The 20,303-nt window shown below is 41.1% G+C and overlaps 1 protein-coding gene across 1 annotated transcript in view; it reads right to left on the minus strand.

Annotated features, from left to right (window-relative positions):
* LOC114664188 (inactive phospholipase C-like protein 2) overlaps positions 1-9,617 on the minus strand; it is a 448,834-nt gene extending 439,217 nt beyond the window's left edge. Inside the window, exon 1 of the mRNA XM_028818196.2 lies at positions 8,231-9,617. Within this exon, the coding sequence (XP_028674029.2) occupies positions 8,231-8,482 (252 nt within the window). The 5' untranslated portion in view covers positions 8,483-9,617. The remainder of the gene's footprint in view (positions 1-8,230) is intronic.
* Positions 9,618-20,303: the final 10,686 nt, after the last annotated feature.

The following is a 20,303-nucleotide window of genomic DNA, read 5'->3' on the forward strand; positions in this document are numbered from 1 at the left end:
ACTGCCCTCCTCTAGTTAAGTGTTGCCTCTCTACCACCCAGCTCCGACTCGCCTGAATAAGGGAGTGTGGTCCCTTTTATTACAGACCCGGGAGTATTTCCGGTGCCAGGGCGATTGCCCAATGGAAGTACTTCCCGGTCACACGGAAGTCCATTATCAGAGTAGGGAGCCTGTTTCCCTGCAATGCCCTCTTGCGGCACCCCATTACTCCAGCAGGGCTGCCCTGCCAGACTACATTTCCTGGCGGCATGCCCTGCTGGCTTCCCACTGGGTGTGGATATCTGGGACTGCTGCCATCTAGAGTGCAGGGGGAATAACAGTTCCCTAGTGATATCTCTACTTTTATAGGGGCTGCCCGTCCAGTTCTTCCTTCCGAGTCTGCTTCCTTTCCTAGCCGGGATGTCCGCCCATCCCGTGTGGCACCTACATAGTATAAACTTGGGTAGGTGAGACAGATGTGTGAATTTTAAGCACTTCACTCAAAACGACTCGATACAAGGAGACAAAGCTGAGACAGGCAGAAACGAATGAGTGGAGCTGCATGCTGAGCCGTTGATCAGCCATCTCAGGAAGGATGGGCACTCACCTCAGTTTGTTTTTAATTTTTTCCATGTAACATGTCGCACTACTGAAGAGGTGACTGGCTCAAAGATATATTTTGGAATACAATACATTTTTGTGGTAACACATGTTAACTGGGTGGCTACTCTTTTATGCCCTGCCCAGGGTTGCTTCCCACCTTGTGTCAGGATTGCTGGGATGGACACAATGGACACAAACTCTCCGCATCTCTGAACTGGATTATCAAATTAGGCAATGGATGGATAGCTATTAATTCAGTGCTTTGCAAGAGGGTTATTGATTTGTATGTAATTTAATTAAATGCAGTGTTACAGAGAAAGGGAATGGGTGCCTGCATTTTGTTTCCAATGACTGGATTTAATAAATAATACCTAAGGGGCTCAGGTATATCTATTGATAAAAAAGTGGCCCACCTCCACCGAGACGACTGCATTACGTGGTGAAGAGAAAAATGATCAAATTTGGTACTCACATTTACAGAAGATGTTGAAAGTGATCTTCTTGTGTGTCAATACATCTCTGTGCCCGCTTCACCATGTTCATGTACACTCTTTGATCGATTCTTTGTATCGCATTTTCAATGTTCAGCTTCAGTTCATTTACAGTCGGCGAATTTGTCTCACACATGCAGCCCTTTAAATGACCCCACAAGAAATAGTCACACGTTGTTAAGTCAGGTGATCGCGGTGGCCATAAACCCTTGCTAATAATCCTTTCATCAGGGAAATGCTCCCGAATAGCAGACATACAGTTAGGTCCATAAATATTTGGACAGAGACAACTTTTTTCTAATTCTGGTTCTTTCTGTACATTACCACAATGAATTTTAAATGAAACAACTCAGATGTAGTTGAAGTGCAGACTTTCAGCTTTAATTCAGTGGGGTGAACAAAACGATTGCATAAAAATGTGAGGCAACTAAAGCATTTTTTTAACACAATCCCTTCATTTCAGGGGCTCAAAAGTAATTGGACAATTGACTCAAAGGCTATTTCATGGGCAGGTGTGGGCAAGTCCGCTGTTATGTCATTATTGATTAAGCAGATAAAAGGCCTGGAATTGATTTGAGGTGTGGTGCTTGCATGTGGAAGATTTTGCTGTGAACAGACAACATGCGGTCAAAGGAGCTCTCCATGCAGGTGAAAGAAGCCATCCTTAAGCTGCAAAAACAGAAAAAACCCATCCGAGAAATTGCTACAATATTACGAGTGGCAAAATCTACAGTTTGGTACATCCTGAGAAAGAAAGCAAGCATTGGTAAACACAGCAACACAAAAAGACCTGGACATCCACGGAATACAACAGAGGTGGATGATCGCAGAATCATTTCCATGGTGAAGAGAAACCCCTTCACAACAGCCAACCAAGTGAACAACGCTCTCCAGGGGGTAGGCGTATCGATATCCAAGTCTACCATAAAGAGAAGACTGCATGAAAGTAAATACAGAGGGTGCACTGCAAGGTGCAAGCCACTCATATGCCTCAAGAATAGAAAGGCTAGATTGGACTTTGCGAAAGAACATCTAAAAAAGCCAGCACAGTTCTGGAAAAACATTCTTTGGACAGATGAAACCAAGATCAACCTCTACCAGAATGATGGCAAGAAAAAAGTATGGAGAAGGCGTGGAACAGCTCATTATCCAAAGCATACCACATCATCTGTATAACACGGTGGAGGCAGTGTGATAGCTTGGGTATGCATGGCTGCCAGTGGCACTGGGACACTAGTGTTTATTGATGATGTGACACAGGACAGAAGCAGCCGAATGAATTCTGAGGTGTTCAGAGACATACTGTCTGCTCAAATCCAGCTAAATGCAGTCAAATTGATTGGGCGGCGTTTCATGATACAGATGGACAATGACCCAAAACATACAGCCAAAGCAACCCAGGAGTTTATTAAAGCAAAGAAGTGGAAAATTCTTGAATGGCCAAGTCAGTCACCTGATCTTAACCCAACTGAGCATGCATTTCACTTGTTGAAGACTAAACTTCAGACAGAAAGGCCCAAAAACAAACAGCAACTGAAAGCCGCTGCAGTAAAGGCCTGGCAGAGAATTAAAAAGGAGGAAACCCAGCATCTGGTGATGTCCATGAGTTCAAGACTTCAGGCTGTCATTGCCAGCAAAGTGCTTTCAACCAAGTATTAGAAATGAACATTTTATTTCCAGTTATTTAATTTGTCCAATTACTTTTGAGCCCCTGAAATGAAGGGATTGTGTTAAAAAAATGCTTTAGTTGCCTCACATTTTTATGCAATCGTTTTGTTCACCCCACTGAATTAAAGCTGAAAGTCTGCACTTCAACTGCATCTGAGTTGTTTCATTTAAAATTCATTGTGGTAATGTACAGAACCAAAATTAGAAAAAAGTTGTCTCTGTCTAAATATTTATGGACCTAACTGTAGATATGCAGGAACTATGGCAAGTCGCACCATCTTGCTTCAGTACACTGGCACTACAAAAGTGGTTTCCAGGGGTCAGACAGCAAGGAAACAAGGCAGGCGACATGACCGCAGCCACCTATCCTGTGGCAGATGCGACGGGAATCATCTCGGTGGAGGTGGGCCACTTTTTCGTGGACCACCCTTTACCATTTATATTGGAAGGATAGCCAATTGTGACAGCTGCTCAGTAATGAAAAGAAGGTAGCATCGCTTCAGTTGGGTGGAATAGGAGCTCATCTTTTATTTCTTTATTCCTTTTATTTGGAAACAAAAACATTATCACACAGCACACCTCAATTAACCAAACGAAAATGATATAGCAAGTACAATGGTGAGCTTCAAAAACAATCCACGAAACTCGGTACTCAACTCAAGCCTTAACAAGAGAAATTTACAATTAGAAAGTTCCAGTTAAAATGGTTCTTTCCATAAGATAAAACTGCAAATAAAACAAAAGGGTTGAGCGCAGCCCTGGCATTTTATCTTTAGGATTACAATAGTGACTTCTTGCTAAGCTCTGAAAACATTATGAACAGATCCTCGTAAGGTGATTTTGTGTGTGGTAAAGCGATTTAGGGGTTCATGGAAGTGCAGATTTTTTCAAATTAAAAACAGTGCGGCTCAGGATGATGGGGGCGGTTGTCAGTGTATGGCACTGTGAAGCCGTGTGACTGTGGCGTGTTCAATGGGGAAACAAGTTGATTGCTTGTTAAACACACAGGCATGATAAGCTCAGCTTGTTTCACATTGATACTCCTTGGGTCATTAGGCAAAGCACCTTCACCCATGAAGTATACAGAAGTAGAATGAGTAGCACAGAGAGGAGAGGAAAAAAGATGGAGAAAGGAAGAACAGGAAAAGGATGGGACGGAGATCAAGACGGAGAGAGACTTGAGAGTTGGATATTCCCAAAACATATGACCAAGTCGGGATGCGGGAACTAAATGACACTGTTCAGGGACCGAATCTTACACTGGCTACATTTTAAACAACTGTAGATGAGATATGTGTGAATGATGAACATTGTTAAGTTGAATAAGCAAAGTGTTTATCAATTATATAACAGAAATGAGGGAAGCACTCTGGGTGGGGTCTTCTTACCCTTACTATCCAATGATCAAGCAAGGCCATAAGCACGTACCATTAGCTGAAACATGATTATGCTGCAAGTGTTCAAATGTCTGTCTGCTTCAGCACCCGATATTACAGGTCACTCGTTTTTTATGTCTGCTGGACAAATTTATCTAGTGGACAGTAACAGGTGACTAAAGAGCACATGCAAATTAAACATATTATTACTGTCCATTATAAGACGGTCTCTCTCTCTCTCTCTCTCTGATCCTTAGCTGACGACTGCTGTAGATGCCACAGGGTTTCAGACGTTGCTCAAGATGCCTTTCCATGCTTTACGGTCCGCAGCAACTGTCCTTGCCTGATCGAGGTCAAGGTGTTGGCTCTTCAAGTCCTGCAGTACATATGATAGGCTAAAGACAGGTACAGTAAACCCGCAATTTAATGAAATAAATGAACGAAGAAGGCCAGCTTTGAGGGGGCGTTAAATCTGAACAGTAAGTGGTTGAACAGTACAAATGCTAACGTACTCCAATAGGGTCTGCCTCTATGGCACTAGCAACAGTCGAGGTATGACTTCATGTCAATTACCTGCTCATTGGAAACAAATAGAAAGTTTACCTTTTTAAAGTTGTGCCATAATTTAAACTTCTTATTAAAAGTACATTCTTAAAACAGATATTTTGCATTACCAGTCCCCAGCTCAAGAACATTTCCCAAATGCACCAGAAATTCTGCAGAGGAACAACTTAACTTAATACATTCATCCTGATGAGCTGGCTACACCCAAAAGTAAAGCTTTGATCAACCGTCAACACTTGTGGTCTATTATACCTGTTATCAGCAGTGACAGGATGATCTGTGAGAAATGATTTCCATTCCTGGAAAACTAATCTCCATAGCTGAGTGAAACACTGTAAACATATTTTAAAAAGCTGAAGTGGATTTCATTCTTGCAGAAAATTTAGAAATCGGTATCAGACGGTCCAGTCAGAGCATGTGCTGCCATCACTTTGCCCCAATGCCCAAGAATTTTTTCATAATACATAGTGCATTCAAATAATGGCATTTCACCTGGAATTTAGTCACATACAAATACTGTCTATCCAAAAATAATGAAGCATGTCTAGCAACCTATTGAAAAATAAAATATTTTTATAAAACTCAAAAAGATTGCCTTTGTTCATCTCTAACACAATGTGAAAAGTTCAAAAATGTCCAATAATGTGCACTCTGAGTGGGCTGAATAGGAATGGATGGCACCTACATTTCTGTATTGTGTACTCCACTGAATTCTCTCAAAATGTGTTCATATAATAAAACAGATTCTACTCACTGCTAAGTATGTTTTAATTATTTTAACCAATGCAATAATAGTATAACAATATTCCTAAATGTTTGTCCTTCAGGTTAATCTAATTCAGGGTCAAAGGGAAGGAAAAAAACTCTGAGCGGGGCACCAGTCCATCATAGGGTCCACACACACACACACACACACACACACACACACACACACTGATTAGAACAGTCAGATCACCAAACAGGCACATCTTTGAGATACGGGAGGAAACTGGAAAACATGGAGAAAAGGCCACACAGAAGATGTGATCAGACTGGGCATGGGATTCAAAACCAGGACGCTAATCTGTAAGGCATCTGCACAAACCCACTCTGCCACCATGTTTATAAATATGTTCATGTCCATGTCCACTACTGACTTGAAATTTCAAGATATATAAATCAGAAATGCAGCTAGTATGAGAACTAAAACACAGTTAACAATCAATATCTCATAATCCCATAAGCAAGTGGATTAATTACAAAAATACTGCTTAGTAAGAATACCCAGTAATTATGCAAAATACTTTTCTGAAAATTCCAGGAAAAACTACAAATGCAACTCATTATATACTATGGTCCTCAATTCTAGAACATATAGTTCAAGATCTTAGCCAATACCATCCACTTGTTATTAGATAATCTACCTCAGTAAAAGAATATGTGTCTTTGTGCCCGTCTGGTTGATATGTCTCTGTCATTCCAACAGATGGCACATCACAAACATTAACACTGCCTTTCTGAATCCCATACCAAATGGCATATAACAGAGACATATGCATTGCATGGTACACTAAAAATGGTCTGGGCTGTCTAGATAGATAGATAGATAGCATGCCTGTGTACTATATGCTGGTTATACTAGGCTGTCTACTGCACAGACATAGCCATATCTCCTTCCGCTCGCTCCTTCTGTCCTATCTCCCTGCTCTCTGGCCTCTCTTTCTCCTGCTAGATATTCCTGTACTCTTAACTATCCTAGACCTTTGAACTTCATTTACTTCTGACATATGGCTGGAGGAGACTTTTAAGTCTTGACCTGGAGCTACTTCCTGAGAAGGCCTATACCTTCTAAGACTGAGAAAGATGCAGGGAATTCCTGAGGCAGGCCATCCTGCTTGCACTCCATCTAGCAGTTGTAGGCGTTCCTGCAATTGTGGACCCTCTGAAAGGTTCCGGCCACCTTTCCATTGCAAAGGGGTATAACGCCTTCTATTGGTGGTCTAGTAGTATCTCAGTATGGCTAAGGCTAGGGTTAAAATGTATGTGCAGTTGCAGTCCCGACCAAGCCCTTGCTCAGAATATATACACATGCGCGTTCATTATCTGCCTGGAGTTTGCATTATTATTTTTTTATTTTTCTGGATTCCTCTGATTTGTCTTCCACACAAAGATGCGTATCGTCAGGTTAATTGGTGATTCTAAATTGTCTCCATATGCTTGTGGGTGAGTGCATGTCTGTGTGTGTGAAAAGGCAGATAATAAACGGATGGATAGACAGAAACAACTACATGTATATGGATTTAATTAATGCTTTATCCAAAGTTAGCTTACAAATCATTTATTTAGCTGCTGTTCATATAGTCGACCTGGCTTTTGACAATTTTCAGCCACAATATAACATCATCCATCCATTCATTATCCAACCCGCTATACCCTAACTATAGGGTGACAAGGGTCTGCTGGAGCCAATCCCAGCCAACACATGGCACAAGACAGGAAACAAACCCCGGGCAGGGCACCAGCCCACCGCAGGGCGCACACACACACACACACACCAAGAACACACTAGGGACAATTTAGAATTGCCAATGCACCTAACCTGCATGTCTTTGGACTGTGGGAGGAAACCCACACAGACACGGTTTTTTTAAATTTATTATAAGAAGGCATTTATATGTTTGAGAATGCACAGCTTTGGTAGGTTTATATTTGAAGTGATAGTAAAGTAAAAGCACTACAGTAATGACTTTTTCTGTCAACAACTACAGTATGTGCCTGAAATCTGAGGTAAGCTAGGAAATATCATACCCAATAACATTTAAAATTTCAATCACTGTAAAAATTTAGAAACTACTGGCACTGGATAGGAGAGAGACAAATATAAGCATTTTCAAGTAAACTGTAAAAGACCCCAAAACGTCTGGGTCTCAACGCGCTCTAACACGTACCACTCAGTGCTGCTAAACCTGCCACCACCCTGCCCATTTCAGCAAGCGTCCAGCTTCCCAGTCCAGAGCTCCCAGCATGTTCCAGGATGACAGACCGCCTGTCATGACACGATCTCGAACAAACCGGGTACGCTGCTGAAGTAACATCTCTACGGTACAAACTCGAGCAGACAACAATAAGGTGGATACTCTGAGGCTGAAATGTTCGCACGCAATTCATTGCTGAAACGTCCCGCCGCCTCCCTCCGACACCACTTTAAGGGGTTATTTTGTTTCGTGTGCGACTGCGCCTTTAGCCCTCGAGTACTACCTGGCGGAAAAAAATATACCTGCTCAACACCCACGATCGAGTTCACGTCAGCTTACACTAAACGGACACATAAGAAGACATTTGCAGTTGTTTGCGACTCTACAATAGTACTGAAGTATTTACAGTAGTGTAATTCCAAAAGAACGAAGGGCTCAATCGGCGACATTAAATTTATGACGAGTTCAGCTCACTGTGGAGATTTAGCCCAAAAGTTGAGAATTCACATATCGCCCCTATGCTCAGCAGCCCCTCCCCACGGCTTAACGTAACGATCGCACCCCACCAATGAAGATGGAGGAGGGGGGGTCTCACCTTGATGATGCTGCTTCTCCTAGGGATGCTAGGCTTGCTCTCTCCTCCGCCTGGGTTGCCACTGGCCGTATCTATCCCAGGACTGGCCGGCGCGCCTGGAGATCCCGAGCCGTCAGTAGCCGTGCAGACCCCGTTCACAACGGAGCGCCCTCCGCGTGTCTCTCCATCCGCTTCCTTTGCTAACCCCATCGGCTTTTTCGCCGTTAACGGGGACGATGACACGCCGCCGTTCTTTTTAGCAAACTCCGCCATCAAGGATAACCGTTTTGTCCTGGCACGCTGGGCACGGCAGGTTTTCTGTTAAGAGGGTTCTTCTTTATTATTCTCATAAAACGATTTTCTCAAATCTTAACACTGACATCAAAGTGTGGTTGACGTGAGGTAGGAGCTCCAGGCGAAATATTTATTAGCTGATCCGCACACTTTAATATTTCATTACCGGTAGCGGTACCATCCTAATAGCATGTGTCACTGTCTGAATTCACACATCGACACTGCGGCTCAATCGGCTAATTATTCCAAATCGCGCAGAATGGCCCCGGCCCCGATGACTGGTAGCAGCGCTCTTCTTTCCAGTCCAGTCAAAAGCGGGGTTTTAGAACACTTCAGCGCTTCCTTGTCGAAATGAACACGAAACACACACAATCGACATGGAAATGCCCGTCCGACAAGGCAGGGGTGCACTGTCTTCGCGTAAAGCGTGTACCTGTGTGATTAACCACTTCACCGGCTGTCGTTTAATGGATGTGTCTTTTCTTTTCTTTTTGAAAACCCACATACACATAAAGGCGGCTGGAACGCACGAAAAAATTAACTGCACGATCCAAGTGCTTTAAATTCCAAATTGCTTCAGGCTTTTCATTTGAAGGTGCGCATCTCTATTATCCGTTTCCTTCCGTAGTTGTAAAACAGTAATCCAAAAATTAGCAATCGGTGTTGAAAGCACAAGCACAAAAAACTAGTCAGTCTCTTTATTAATCCACAAAAAAGATCCCGCAATGCAAAAAAGGAAAGAAAAAAACTGAGATCGTTTCAGAACGTATGTCTTTCTTATCTCTCTTAGACTCTCTTTCTTAGGTTGCAAAAGCGAAGCCGATCTTGCGGAAGCATCCGTCTTCAATAAGCGTGACACTGACTTTGTGTGTGTTTGAAGAAATATAAAAGCAACATGGAGCGCATCTTCAGATCAGTCGGAATCCACCGAGCACCGAATGTGGATCTCTACAGCTGTTGCTTCTGAGTGACAAAAGCCGTGGGTGCGATTCTTGCACCGTAGGCAGTAGCTGCAAACAACCAAAACCCAGATTTCCTTCGCTGACTCTTGGGCACACGGATCAGATTCGCTTCCTCAAACCAATCCTGGTTGCTTCAAACAGCTACTGTCAAACAGCTTCGCAACCTGCCGTCATTCAAACACCACAGACGCCGCTAATTGGTGAACGCCCGGATAAAGCACCGCCTCCAATACGCAATGCCGCCACTCCAAATCACTAAGAATGCTTCTATTGGCTGCCGCAAAAAAGTCCACCTACCATTAAAAATGAGTAGTTGTCAATCAACGAAAGCTGTCAGGTAATTGGACAATATTTTATTAACTACGCCCACGGGAGGTGGCTCCGTCCAATCATTCCCCGCGCACGAGCTCTTGACACACTCCACTTTCACTTTGGTTTTCGGTGGGACGTATAGGGAGGCTTTAGAATGTAACTCAGTATTGTATGTTGGTGAGTAAACAGAAGCATTTATAAGTAAGATACAAAAATAAATAAAGTTACGGATAGACAAAGTGGGTTTTTAAAAGTAACCGCCAGTATGTTTGATGGCTGTACTTACACACACACCCTGTCGAGAAGTCATTTAGTTGGAGTTCATACACGCTATTTTTAGTAATTTATATTTTAATATACTGTAAGAAAGTCATTCATGCTTTCTGTCCGTTTATACTGGGGTAAGGTTCTGTCTTCCTCAAATGGCAATGGTGCACAAAATGGACGAGGGGACGCCAATATGTGAAAGCAAACAAAGGTCTGCAAAACTGAACCCATCAAAAATTGTTTTGGATTATGAATAGTAATTTTTATTTGTATTCATGAGGACAGCAAAAATGTTTTAATCACGTCACATGCAAAACTGAAAAGAAATGTAATTAAAATTTAACAAATTGCATAATTTATAAATGTATACGTGTTTTAAATCAATTTATCACGAAAATATTTAGTCGATTTAATTTTTTGTTAAATGTAAAGAAAACAATACATATTCATGACTTACATATAACGTCTCTGATTTCTGTCTCTTCTTAGCCTTTTTTTTTAATCCAAAGCTTCATTTCATGGCGTGCCGTTTGTCCACTTTTTCTGGTGCGCCCCAATGAATCATCCAGCAGTAGTCTGCCATTATAATGACATCTCAAAATCCTTGGCACCTTCTCACCATGTCTTTGATATCCTGATAGAATCTTTAGCCCTGCTATTCACTCACCACTCCCAAGATATTTTGGGAATAATTCCAAATGTGAATTCAAAAACTGAATGTTTGAGACTCATGTTGCAATCCAATTCAGACTACGAATTTTCTTGGACTGAATGGCCTGTTCTTGTCTAGATTGTTTGAATGTTCTAATTCCTTGATCTTAGCTAATACCTTTTTTGCTGTTTTATAATTTGGATCTTTAATATTACCTGAGAACTCCTTTTATGAATTATCCTCAGGTCTCTCGTTCCAGGTTGTTCATTGCTCTAACAAATTGTCCAACCCGCTATATCCTAACGCAGGGTCACGGGGGTCTGCTGGAGCCAATCCCAGCCAGCACAGGGCGCAAGGCAGGAGCAAACCCTGTGCAGGGCACCAGCCCACCGCAGGGCACACACACGCATCCACACACCAAGCACACACTAGGGACAATTTAGGATTGCCAATGCACCTAATCTGCATGTCAGCTAACAAATTCTGCATCAGAAATCAGTTTTCTAATCTCAGGTTCGGCAGAAATTTCCTCTTTCGATTTGGCCTTAGACAAAACTGGAAACCGTCAGCACAAAATATAAAACAGGCTCTATCTTTTCATAGGGCTTTAACAAACTGCTTTATTAAAGCAAGCTTAATATGAAGTTTTGGTAACAGCAGTTTTATCTGGATCCATAAAGCCAGGTCTGATGATGTTTTTGGCACCAGGCTGTGACTTCTTTCTATCTGGCTATTTTCCTACAGAATCCAAAGTACATTTTTGGTTCTGCTGTCTCACTCACATGGGGATTCTGTATGCCCTGACTGCTGACCCAATAAGATACAAAGAACTTTCAGGTCCCCACAAATGAACCAATGGTGCTCATTGTAGTTAATTTTCTTAAAAGGGTTTTCAAAGCTTTAAACTTAGATTTTAATATGAAATATTAAATTCAAACATATTAAAATTGACATAAAATATTTATACTTAATTCTTACAGTGCAAAACCTTACCACACCATTTTCTAAACTCGCTTTAATCCTGAGCAGAGTTGTGGAGGTCTGGTGCCTATCCCAGCAAATATATAAAAATGTAAATTGCCAGCTAAAAATGTGTTTTGTAAAAAAAGAAAAAAGTTATGTGATGGAAAAAATGGTTTTCATTGTTTAATTCAGTGCCCAAAAATATATAAAAATTATATGAAATAATCAAAACAGATTTTCAGTGTATGTCTGTGTAATGCATTTGATTTGAAAATGAATCAGTTTTGGCCTGGAAAGACATGGAAGTTTTATTTAAAACCTAATATATCTTTCATTGAATGAGATTAGGCACTTTTAAGGATGTGGCAGAATACCAGACAATGGGAAACGGTTACAGACCTGTCTTGATACACACCTAACTGGTAAATCATGGAAACCAAACTTCTAAAATGAAGCAGCAGAGTGAATGTGTGAATTTGCCACCATACCTGTGCTTGCAGTTGAAACTCTACATCCATTATACTCACATCAGGGAACCTGGAAAATGAATAATAGAATCAAGAATGATGAAATAACTCTTCGTAACCAGAAATATGTTAACATCTGAAATTGTCATGTATTGCTGCCTTTTTAGCATTTAATAATCGGAAGGCATTACTTATAAATGACAGTATATCGAAATAACAACAATGATAATTGGAAGGATGACTTCTTGTCAATAATCCACAGTATGAAACCTGAGTAGTGAAATGCCTTAAATAACACCAGCATGTTATTTAAAACATTCATTACAAAACTATCCAAAACATGCTCAAAAATGATGGAAATTTAAGACATTTTCTGAATATTCAGAATGGTAATTAATTAATGTATTTCTGATAGGATTGACTACTGCAGTGTGTTGTTATTCACTGGCTGCTTAAGTCATTCTTTATGCCATTTTCATTTATTTCAAAATGCTATTGCAAGAATCATTACAAGAACTAGAAAGTACAGACACATAACTCCAGCTCTTAAGACCTTGCACTACCTCCCAGTTAATCTTAGGACTGATTTCAAAATCTTCCTATTAGCATACAGTATAAATTCTTAAACAGCCAAGGCCCTGTTTACCTGTCTGCAGGGCCAGCACCACCATTAAGGCAAATCAGGCAAAAAAAAAACGAACCACATGGGTTAGCTACTGAACAGTCGGTTGGCACACTAATAAGCTTGGCCTAGGGTATAAAAACAACCTAGCACCGGCACTGCCTATCTGGGGTGTGTTTTCTGAAAATGATGAATCTTAGTGATTAACGAGTGACTTTGTGATGCACATACTCAAAGTACAAGCGAATTTTGCAAGCATTTCCCATAACTCTTCTTAAGCAGCCACTTTGTGAGCCAGCATAAAGTAGTATTTAGTTAACCCCACCCTTGGAGTCACTTAGAAAAAAGCATCATAAGTCAATTGAAAAATAGTCAACCGGCAATACATTCACTACAAGGTGATGCTTTAAAAAAGTTATGAAAAATAATATAAAGTAAACATAGCATCATATTTAATAATATAATACAACAAATCATATACTGTACCACCAAATCAAACACACAATTGTTTCTGAAAAAAAACACAGGAAATAGACAGACACACCATAAAAGAAAAAAACACACTTTTCTAGAAAAAAAGCCCTGTCTTTTAGGTAACAGCAGAGTACCATGAAAAAACAGTGTATGTATGTATGTATATAGAAAAAAACTGTGTGTGTGTGTGGATATAATATATATATATAAAAACACACAGCGTCCTCCACTATTATTGGCACCCCTTGTAAAAATTAGAAAGACGGAGTAGGAAAAAAATCACAAGTTTGCTGAAGAACCGTCACCTTGCACTGAACAAATGAGAAACATCCGACTTTTACTTGAAACAAGTTAATTCAAAGAAAAACAAAGCCCTCATCAAGAAATAAAAATATTTTTAACAAAAACGTGTATTATCCAAGTGTTCTTATGTGATGGATGGACACTATACATGGAAGCGTAACTTCGCCAGGATAATTCTTGGTTATTATCCCCAGTTGGGGTGGAACAATAATGGATGGAAATGGGGAGGCTGTCTGTCAATAGCAGTTCCTTCCCCAGTGCAAAAGATGGCAGTGCACCTCTGGCATGGTCCCAGTTTGGACAGCCTCAGCGATCCATGGGATTTGCAGTCCTGAAGGATAACCCTGTCAGGGTCCTTAGGTGCCTCCAGAGGGCACTGTTGTGAGAATAGAGTAATAGCGTAATACTTCTTCCGCTGTTCAGTGCTATGGCACCACAAGTACAGCCGGCTCTATCCTAAAAGAAGCCACTTGCCTGGAAGAGTGTGGAGGAAGATTACTGAGTTTGTGCCAGAGATCATTTTGTACTTTCGAAAAAGAACCTGCAAAAGGTAGTGTTATACAATAAAGGTTACTTGATTTGAATCCTTGACTGTGTGAGTGGAGCTTTGTCTGGAGTCTGCATGCTATCCCTACTGGGTTTCCTCCGGGTGTTTCCACAGTCCAAAGACATGCAGGTTAGTTGAATTGACGTTGTTAAATTGGCTCCGTCCTCTTTTTGTGTACGTGTTTGTGTGAGTGTGCGTGTGTGTATCCAGGTGTTTTTAGCCTTGTGCCTAAAGGTTGTTGGCATAGGCTCCAGCTTCGCCTGTGATCCTGTCCTGTATAAGCAGGTTAAGAACCTAGATGGATGGATGGAAATGATACAAAGAAATTAATAAGCTTGCACATCACAACCTATTTTACTCTCTTTTGGCCACATAGTCACCACTTAGACGGCCTGGTGGAATTTGGGGAAATTATTTGTGTATCCTTAAATGAAGTAAATAAATTCCATTATGTATTTAAATTTCCCACACTCCGACATTCCTTCATACAGTGCACGGTGTGTTTACTTCACAAATATAGAACATAATAACTCAAATATGATGTAGTGCAAAGAAGAAAAAACACATTACTACCTACAAAGACAGCAGCAGTGCAAATTCCACATACAGTAGCCTTGCCTTTACCTTGCATTCCACCATGCTGCAGGTTTGCTGATGTGCTGTATTGTACTGTCTTCTTCCTCAGCCATCGCCTGAAGGTTATTTACAAATGTTAACAATTGGCTCACATTAAGACATCACAGGTACTCCATGGCTGCTTTGCCACTGTGTCCGTAAAACATCCTTAATGACTGAAAAGTCAGTTGTACATTCAGTGCTGAGAACCTCTACAGCAGATAGAATGAGGATCCAAGAGACTTGTTGCATGAATGGATATCAATTACATGGGTTTAATTTTAATAATGTGTAAGCGCTGGGTTCATGAGGTGGTAATTGAAGGATTCAATGGATGTTATTCTGGATAGACTTTCTTTATTGAAGCCAAACTCTCTATCCTAACATATCAACTCTCAGTTCTTGCCCTTCCTTTTTCTTTTTTCCTGCTTCTCCACATAACTATTTTTAACACACAAAACAAGTCTGTGAAAGTAAAGACAGCTGCAACCTTATAATATTTTGAATTTAATGTATTCTGTGTGGCGATTGCTGCCCATTGTTACGGTCAGTGCAAGAGGAAGCCCGTTTTAGAAGCACATAATGACTCACAATTAGGTCAGCAAGCATGTAGCTTACATAGGATTTAACATGCTACTTTAGTTACAATGGGGTTTGAGAAACGCTAATGATTGTTCTTATGATGGAGTTTATGATATTCTTAGCATTATGACGCTTTCAGGAAATGCACCTCTTAAATTATTATTACTCACAAACCACTGCATGAGTTAAGACTCCAAGGATCAATAAAATAAGAGTGGGAAATCAAGCTTTTAGTTACAGGGCCCAAAGCTGTAGAATGATCTGCCTGCTCCTATAAGAGATGTCCTTTCAGTCTCAGCTTTTAAATCTATACTGAAGACTTGCTACTTTAGTCTAGCATACCCTGACTAGAGCTGCTGAATAGCTGTGCAGTTGTTAGTCATTTGTAAAGAAATATAAGTAATACAATAATTATAAACTGTTACTAACCTTCCTGTATTCTGTTTCTCTTCTCAGTATCTTGTTTTGGCACTTGGTGCCACTGCTCTACTGCCAAGCTGTTCTGCTGCCAATGGAAAAGCCATCTGAAATACTGGGAGCCTTGGAATAATCAGATAGAAAGATTCTGTCATCAGACTGGACAGGACAGCACAGACTCTACCATGGAATGCCCAGGATGCAGTGTCGGATTTAGGCTTAGTGAGGCCATAAGCTATATAGTGGCCTTAGTGAGGCCCCTTCTTAAAAAGTCACAGGAGAAGGTCTCATAAAGAAACTTGGGTCACCAAGAAAAACTGAAAACATATATATTCTTTTTAATTTTAATTATTTAATACCAAGGTATTTAAAGTTAAAAATACAAATTATTTTGTATATGAATTTGCCCTTGGGGATTAATAAAGTATCTATCTATCCATCCATCCATCCTGCTATATCCTAACTACAGGGTCACGGGGGTCTGCTGGAGCCAATCCCAGCCAACACAGGGCGCAAGGCAGGAACAAACCCTGGGCAGGGCACACACACCAGGGACAATTTAGGATTGCCAATGCACCTAACCTGCATGTCTTTGGACTGTGGGAAGAAACCGGAGCACCCGGAGGAAACCCACGCAGACACGGGGAGAACATGCAAACTCCACGCAGGGAGGACCCGGGAAGCGAACCCAGGTCTCCTAACTGCGAGGCAGCAGCACTACCCACTGCGCCACCGTGCTGCCAATAATAATCTATGAGAGAGAAGGCTACGGTAACTCAGATAACCAATCTGTTCTGCTGTGGTGTGCAGAAAAGCACCTCAGAATACACAGTATGCTGAACCTTGAGGCGGAAGGGCTACAACAGCAAAAGACCACATCAGGCTGAAGACTGGAAAAAGCTAGCATGGTCTGATGAATCTCGATTTTTGCTGTGGCACACAGAATTTGGCACCAATAGCATGTAATCCATGTATCCAACTTGCTTTGTGTCAGACATCCAGGCTAGTGGTAGTGGTGTAATGGTGTAGGGGATATTTTCTTGACTCACTATGGACCAACTAATATCAATTAATCATTGCGTGAATGCCACAAACTATTTAAGTACTGCTGCTATGTACATCCTTTTATGGCCACAATTTACCCATCTTCTGATAGCTCAAACTGGTTTCATGAATGTGACAATGAGTTCAGCATTTTTCTGTGGCTTTCCCAGTCACCGAATCTGAATCTAATAGAAAACCCTTGGGATGTGGTAGGATGGGAGATTAGCAGCATGAATGCCCATCTTACAAATCTACATAAACTGCTTGATGTAGTCATGTGTCACATGCATGCTCACAGGGGTCAGCTTAAGGGCCCTGGTGATTGTAATTCCCTGCCGCTCCAGAGGTTGGCGCTGTGTCCTAATGCCTTTTCTCTTCCTCACTCTGCAGACCAGAACATTGATGGCTATAACATCACTGATGTCACTCCACCTAGACCTGCCTCTTCCTGCCCGAAAGGACTTAAGACCAGAAGATCCGTCATCAATTGAGAACTTGTGTCTGAAAAGACATCTCCACAATTATTGCATGTTTTTCGTTGTTATTTAACTTCAGTTATACAGGATCACCAACATGGCCGGCACCACCATTAAGGCAAATTTGGCATTCATCTTGGGCGCGGTTCATAAGGGTGGGGAAAACAGAGCCACACAGGTTAGATATTGAACAGTCAGTTGGCACACTAATAAGCTTGGCCTAGGGTGCAAAATAACTTGGCACTGGCACTGGTCACCAGAGTGGTCATGGTCTGTCTGATCTCTTACGCATGTTAGCATGAACCAGAATCTCAAAGGAATGTTTCCATCTTGTGGAATCCATCCCACGATGAACTGAGGCTGCTTTGAGTGCAAAAGAGGGCTCTACCCAGTATTAGTATAGTAGTCCTAAGACTTTTTACCCCATGAGTGTAGGTTTATAGGGTCATGTACTGTGTGGATGATATAAATGGGATTTTGTGTCAGATGTTATCTGTTTATTTCAGTTTTGAAGTGTTTTTTGAGCTTTCTGTAACAAAAAAAAGAGTACATTTCTGTAAAGGCGAAAAAGGTGTCAAATATGAATCATCCATCCATCCACAAGGCTCACTCACAGTTACTCATTCAGTGCCAGTACAGACCAAAGAAAGCCCACACAGAAACTGGAAAAACATGTGAACTCCTCACAGACAGCACCCAGGCTTAGATTGGAGCTGAGAACTCTGAAGGTGCAGGGCTAACCACTGTGCCACCTAAATACAAGTCAGCACAATCACGTTCTTGAATGGTGCTTATGTTGGAGCTTTAGCTACCTCTGCTTCTTCTAGTAAAAGGTTGTCAGAAGTCCCTGAGACATGTGAAAATGTTGTGTTTGATTAGGAGCTGCACCATCCCATCGCTAAACCAACTACATTTCCAGGATTTGAGAAGTACAAACAGTAGCTAATGTGTGTCAGACATAAGAGGGACATTGAGGCGAATATTCCATTGAATAAGTGATATTTTAATAATGTATGTGTAAATTTGCAGCCACCCAAGGGAAAATACACAGTAAATACAAATGAACGATGTGATTAAAAGTCTAAGGGGGGCTGGAGTTGTAACACTGCAGGTTCAAACAATGTTCAAAACCCTGTGAGTGCTGAGTGATGTTAAGCAGGTTATATGCCTCATTTGAAATATAAATCATACGATACAAAATAAACATTGATTGACAGGGTGGTCAAAATGCAGGCATCACATTACATTTGAGCAAAGTGCTCTGGGGGTTGGCATGTGATTTTAAGCTGGTCGCATTCAGTCTCTCCAAACATAATAAATAGTCTCTTCTCAATTTTTTTATTATGACTTACTTGGCATACAATCAAGTGAAAAAGATGTACACCCCATGGAAATTGTTGGCTTTTCAACATATTTGATAAGGCAAATATTAGATGTTCATGCAAACAGTGCCTACAGATAAAGGTGATACTGTATACCCAAATAAAAACACAAGGAAAATTTTCCTTTTCAATCATTTATTCAACAAAAATACCAATAGATATAATGGCCTACTGGGGAAAAAGTAGGTCCACCCTTGGTCTCAAAAGCTGGCATTGCCCTTGTTAGCAGCAGTGACTTCTTGTAGGCATTTTTGCATAACTGCCCACCAGTCTCTGATACCAATTCAGTTAAATATTTGCCCACTCCTCCATGGAAAATGACTTCAGCTGCACAATGTCTGTGGGTTTTCTTGTATGTACTGCCAAATTCAAATCCCCCACAACATTTCAATGGTATTCAAATCAGAAGTCCATAACTCTCCAATTCTTGATTTTGAGCCATTCCTTAGAGGATTTGCTACTGTACTGTGCTGAAAGGTCCATTTCTGGCTCAACTTTAATTCTCAGACAGATGCCCTCATATTCTCCTCAAGCACACATTGATATGATGCAGGATTCACAGTTGATTTGATGACTGCAAGCTGCCTATGTCCTGAGACAACCAAGCAACCCCAAAGTATAACATTTCCATCACCACACTTCACTTCAGTTGGTATGAGTTTCTTCTCCAGAAGTGCCATCTTAGGTTTCTGCCAAACATGTCTACTGTTACTGTGACCAAACAGCTCTGTCTTTGATTCATCTGCTTAGAGGTCATTGTTCCAGAAGGCCTGGGGTTGGCCTTGATGTTCAGTGGTAAACTGTACTCTTGCTCTAACGTTCTCTTTGGATGGTAAAGGCTTTTCTCTGACACGCTTCACTTGCTGGTCAAATTTGTGCAATCTCTTTGAGATTCTGACACTGTCACCAATATCTGTAAGAGTTACCTGCAGATCCCACAATGACATTTTAGGGTTTTTGAACAAATCTTTTAGTATCAAACGGTCACATCTTGGGCTGAATTTCCTGGGCCAGCCAGTCCTAGACAAATTAGCAATTGTTTGGAATCTATGCAACTTGTAGAAGAATTTCCTTAACCCTTCACTACTCACGTTGGTGTATTTTGTACACCAATCTCAGTTATTTTTTTTACTTGAACCTACCAGCAGCGTCCTCCATCTAAATGTCGCAGTGGTTTCCCTCCAGTGAGCCCCCAGCCGGTAGTCACAGGTTCCATATGGTGCATTTGGCACACTGCGCAGGACATCGATGAGATGTTCTTCTTGCAATGACTTAGTCTGCAAAGAACATTCAACAGCTGAAATGAACTGTGATGATCCATGTGCAAATCCTGCAGTGGTTTGAAGGTGGGACTGGAGACGAATGAGCACTGGAGAAGTGGATCAGGTTTATTTTCAGATAGTCCTAGACTGTGTCATAGTATGCAGTAATATGGTATTAATTTACACTAAAAACGTACAATTTAAAATTATTGCAATATTTTATATTACAACCTCACAGCGTGCATATAAATAGCCATTTTAACACTGGTGCATAAAGTACACTGTGCGAGTACTTATGAGGTGAGAAATGGTGTGAGTAGTTAAAAGGTTAATTGATTGACTGATTTCAAATAATTTGGAAAACTTTTCAAATCCGTTACCAGACTCACAGGTATCCACAACATTCTCTCAGAGGTCTTTTGATCTTGGCATGATGACACCACACACGTCAAT

Source organism: Erpetoichthys calabaricus, chromosome 13 (assembly GCF_900747795.2).
Source record: "Erpetoichthys calabaricus chromosome 13, fErpCal1.3, whole genome shotgun sequence".
Lineage (NCBI taxonomy): Eukaryota > Metazoa > Chordata > Cladistia > Polypteriformes > Polypteridae > Erpetoichthys > Erpetoichthys calabaricus.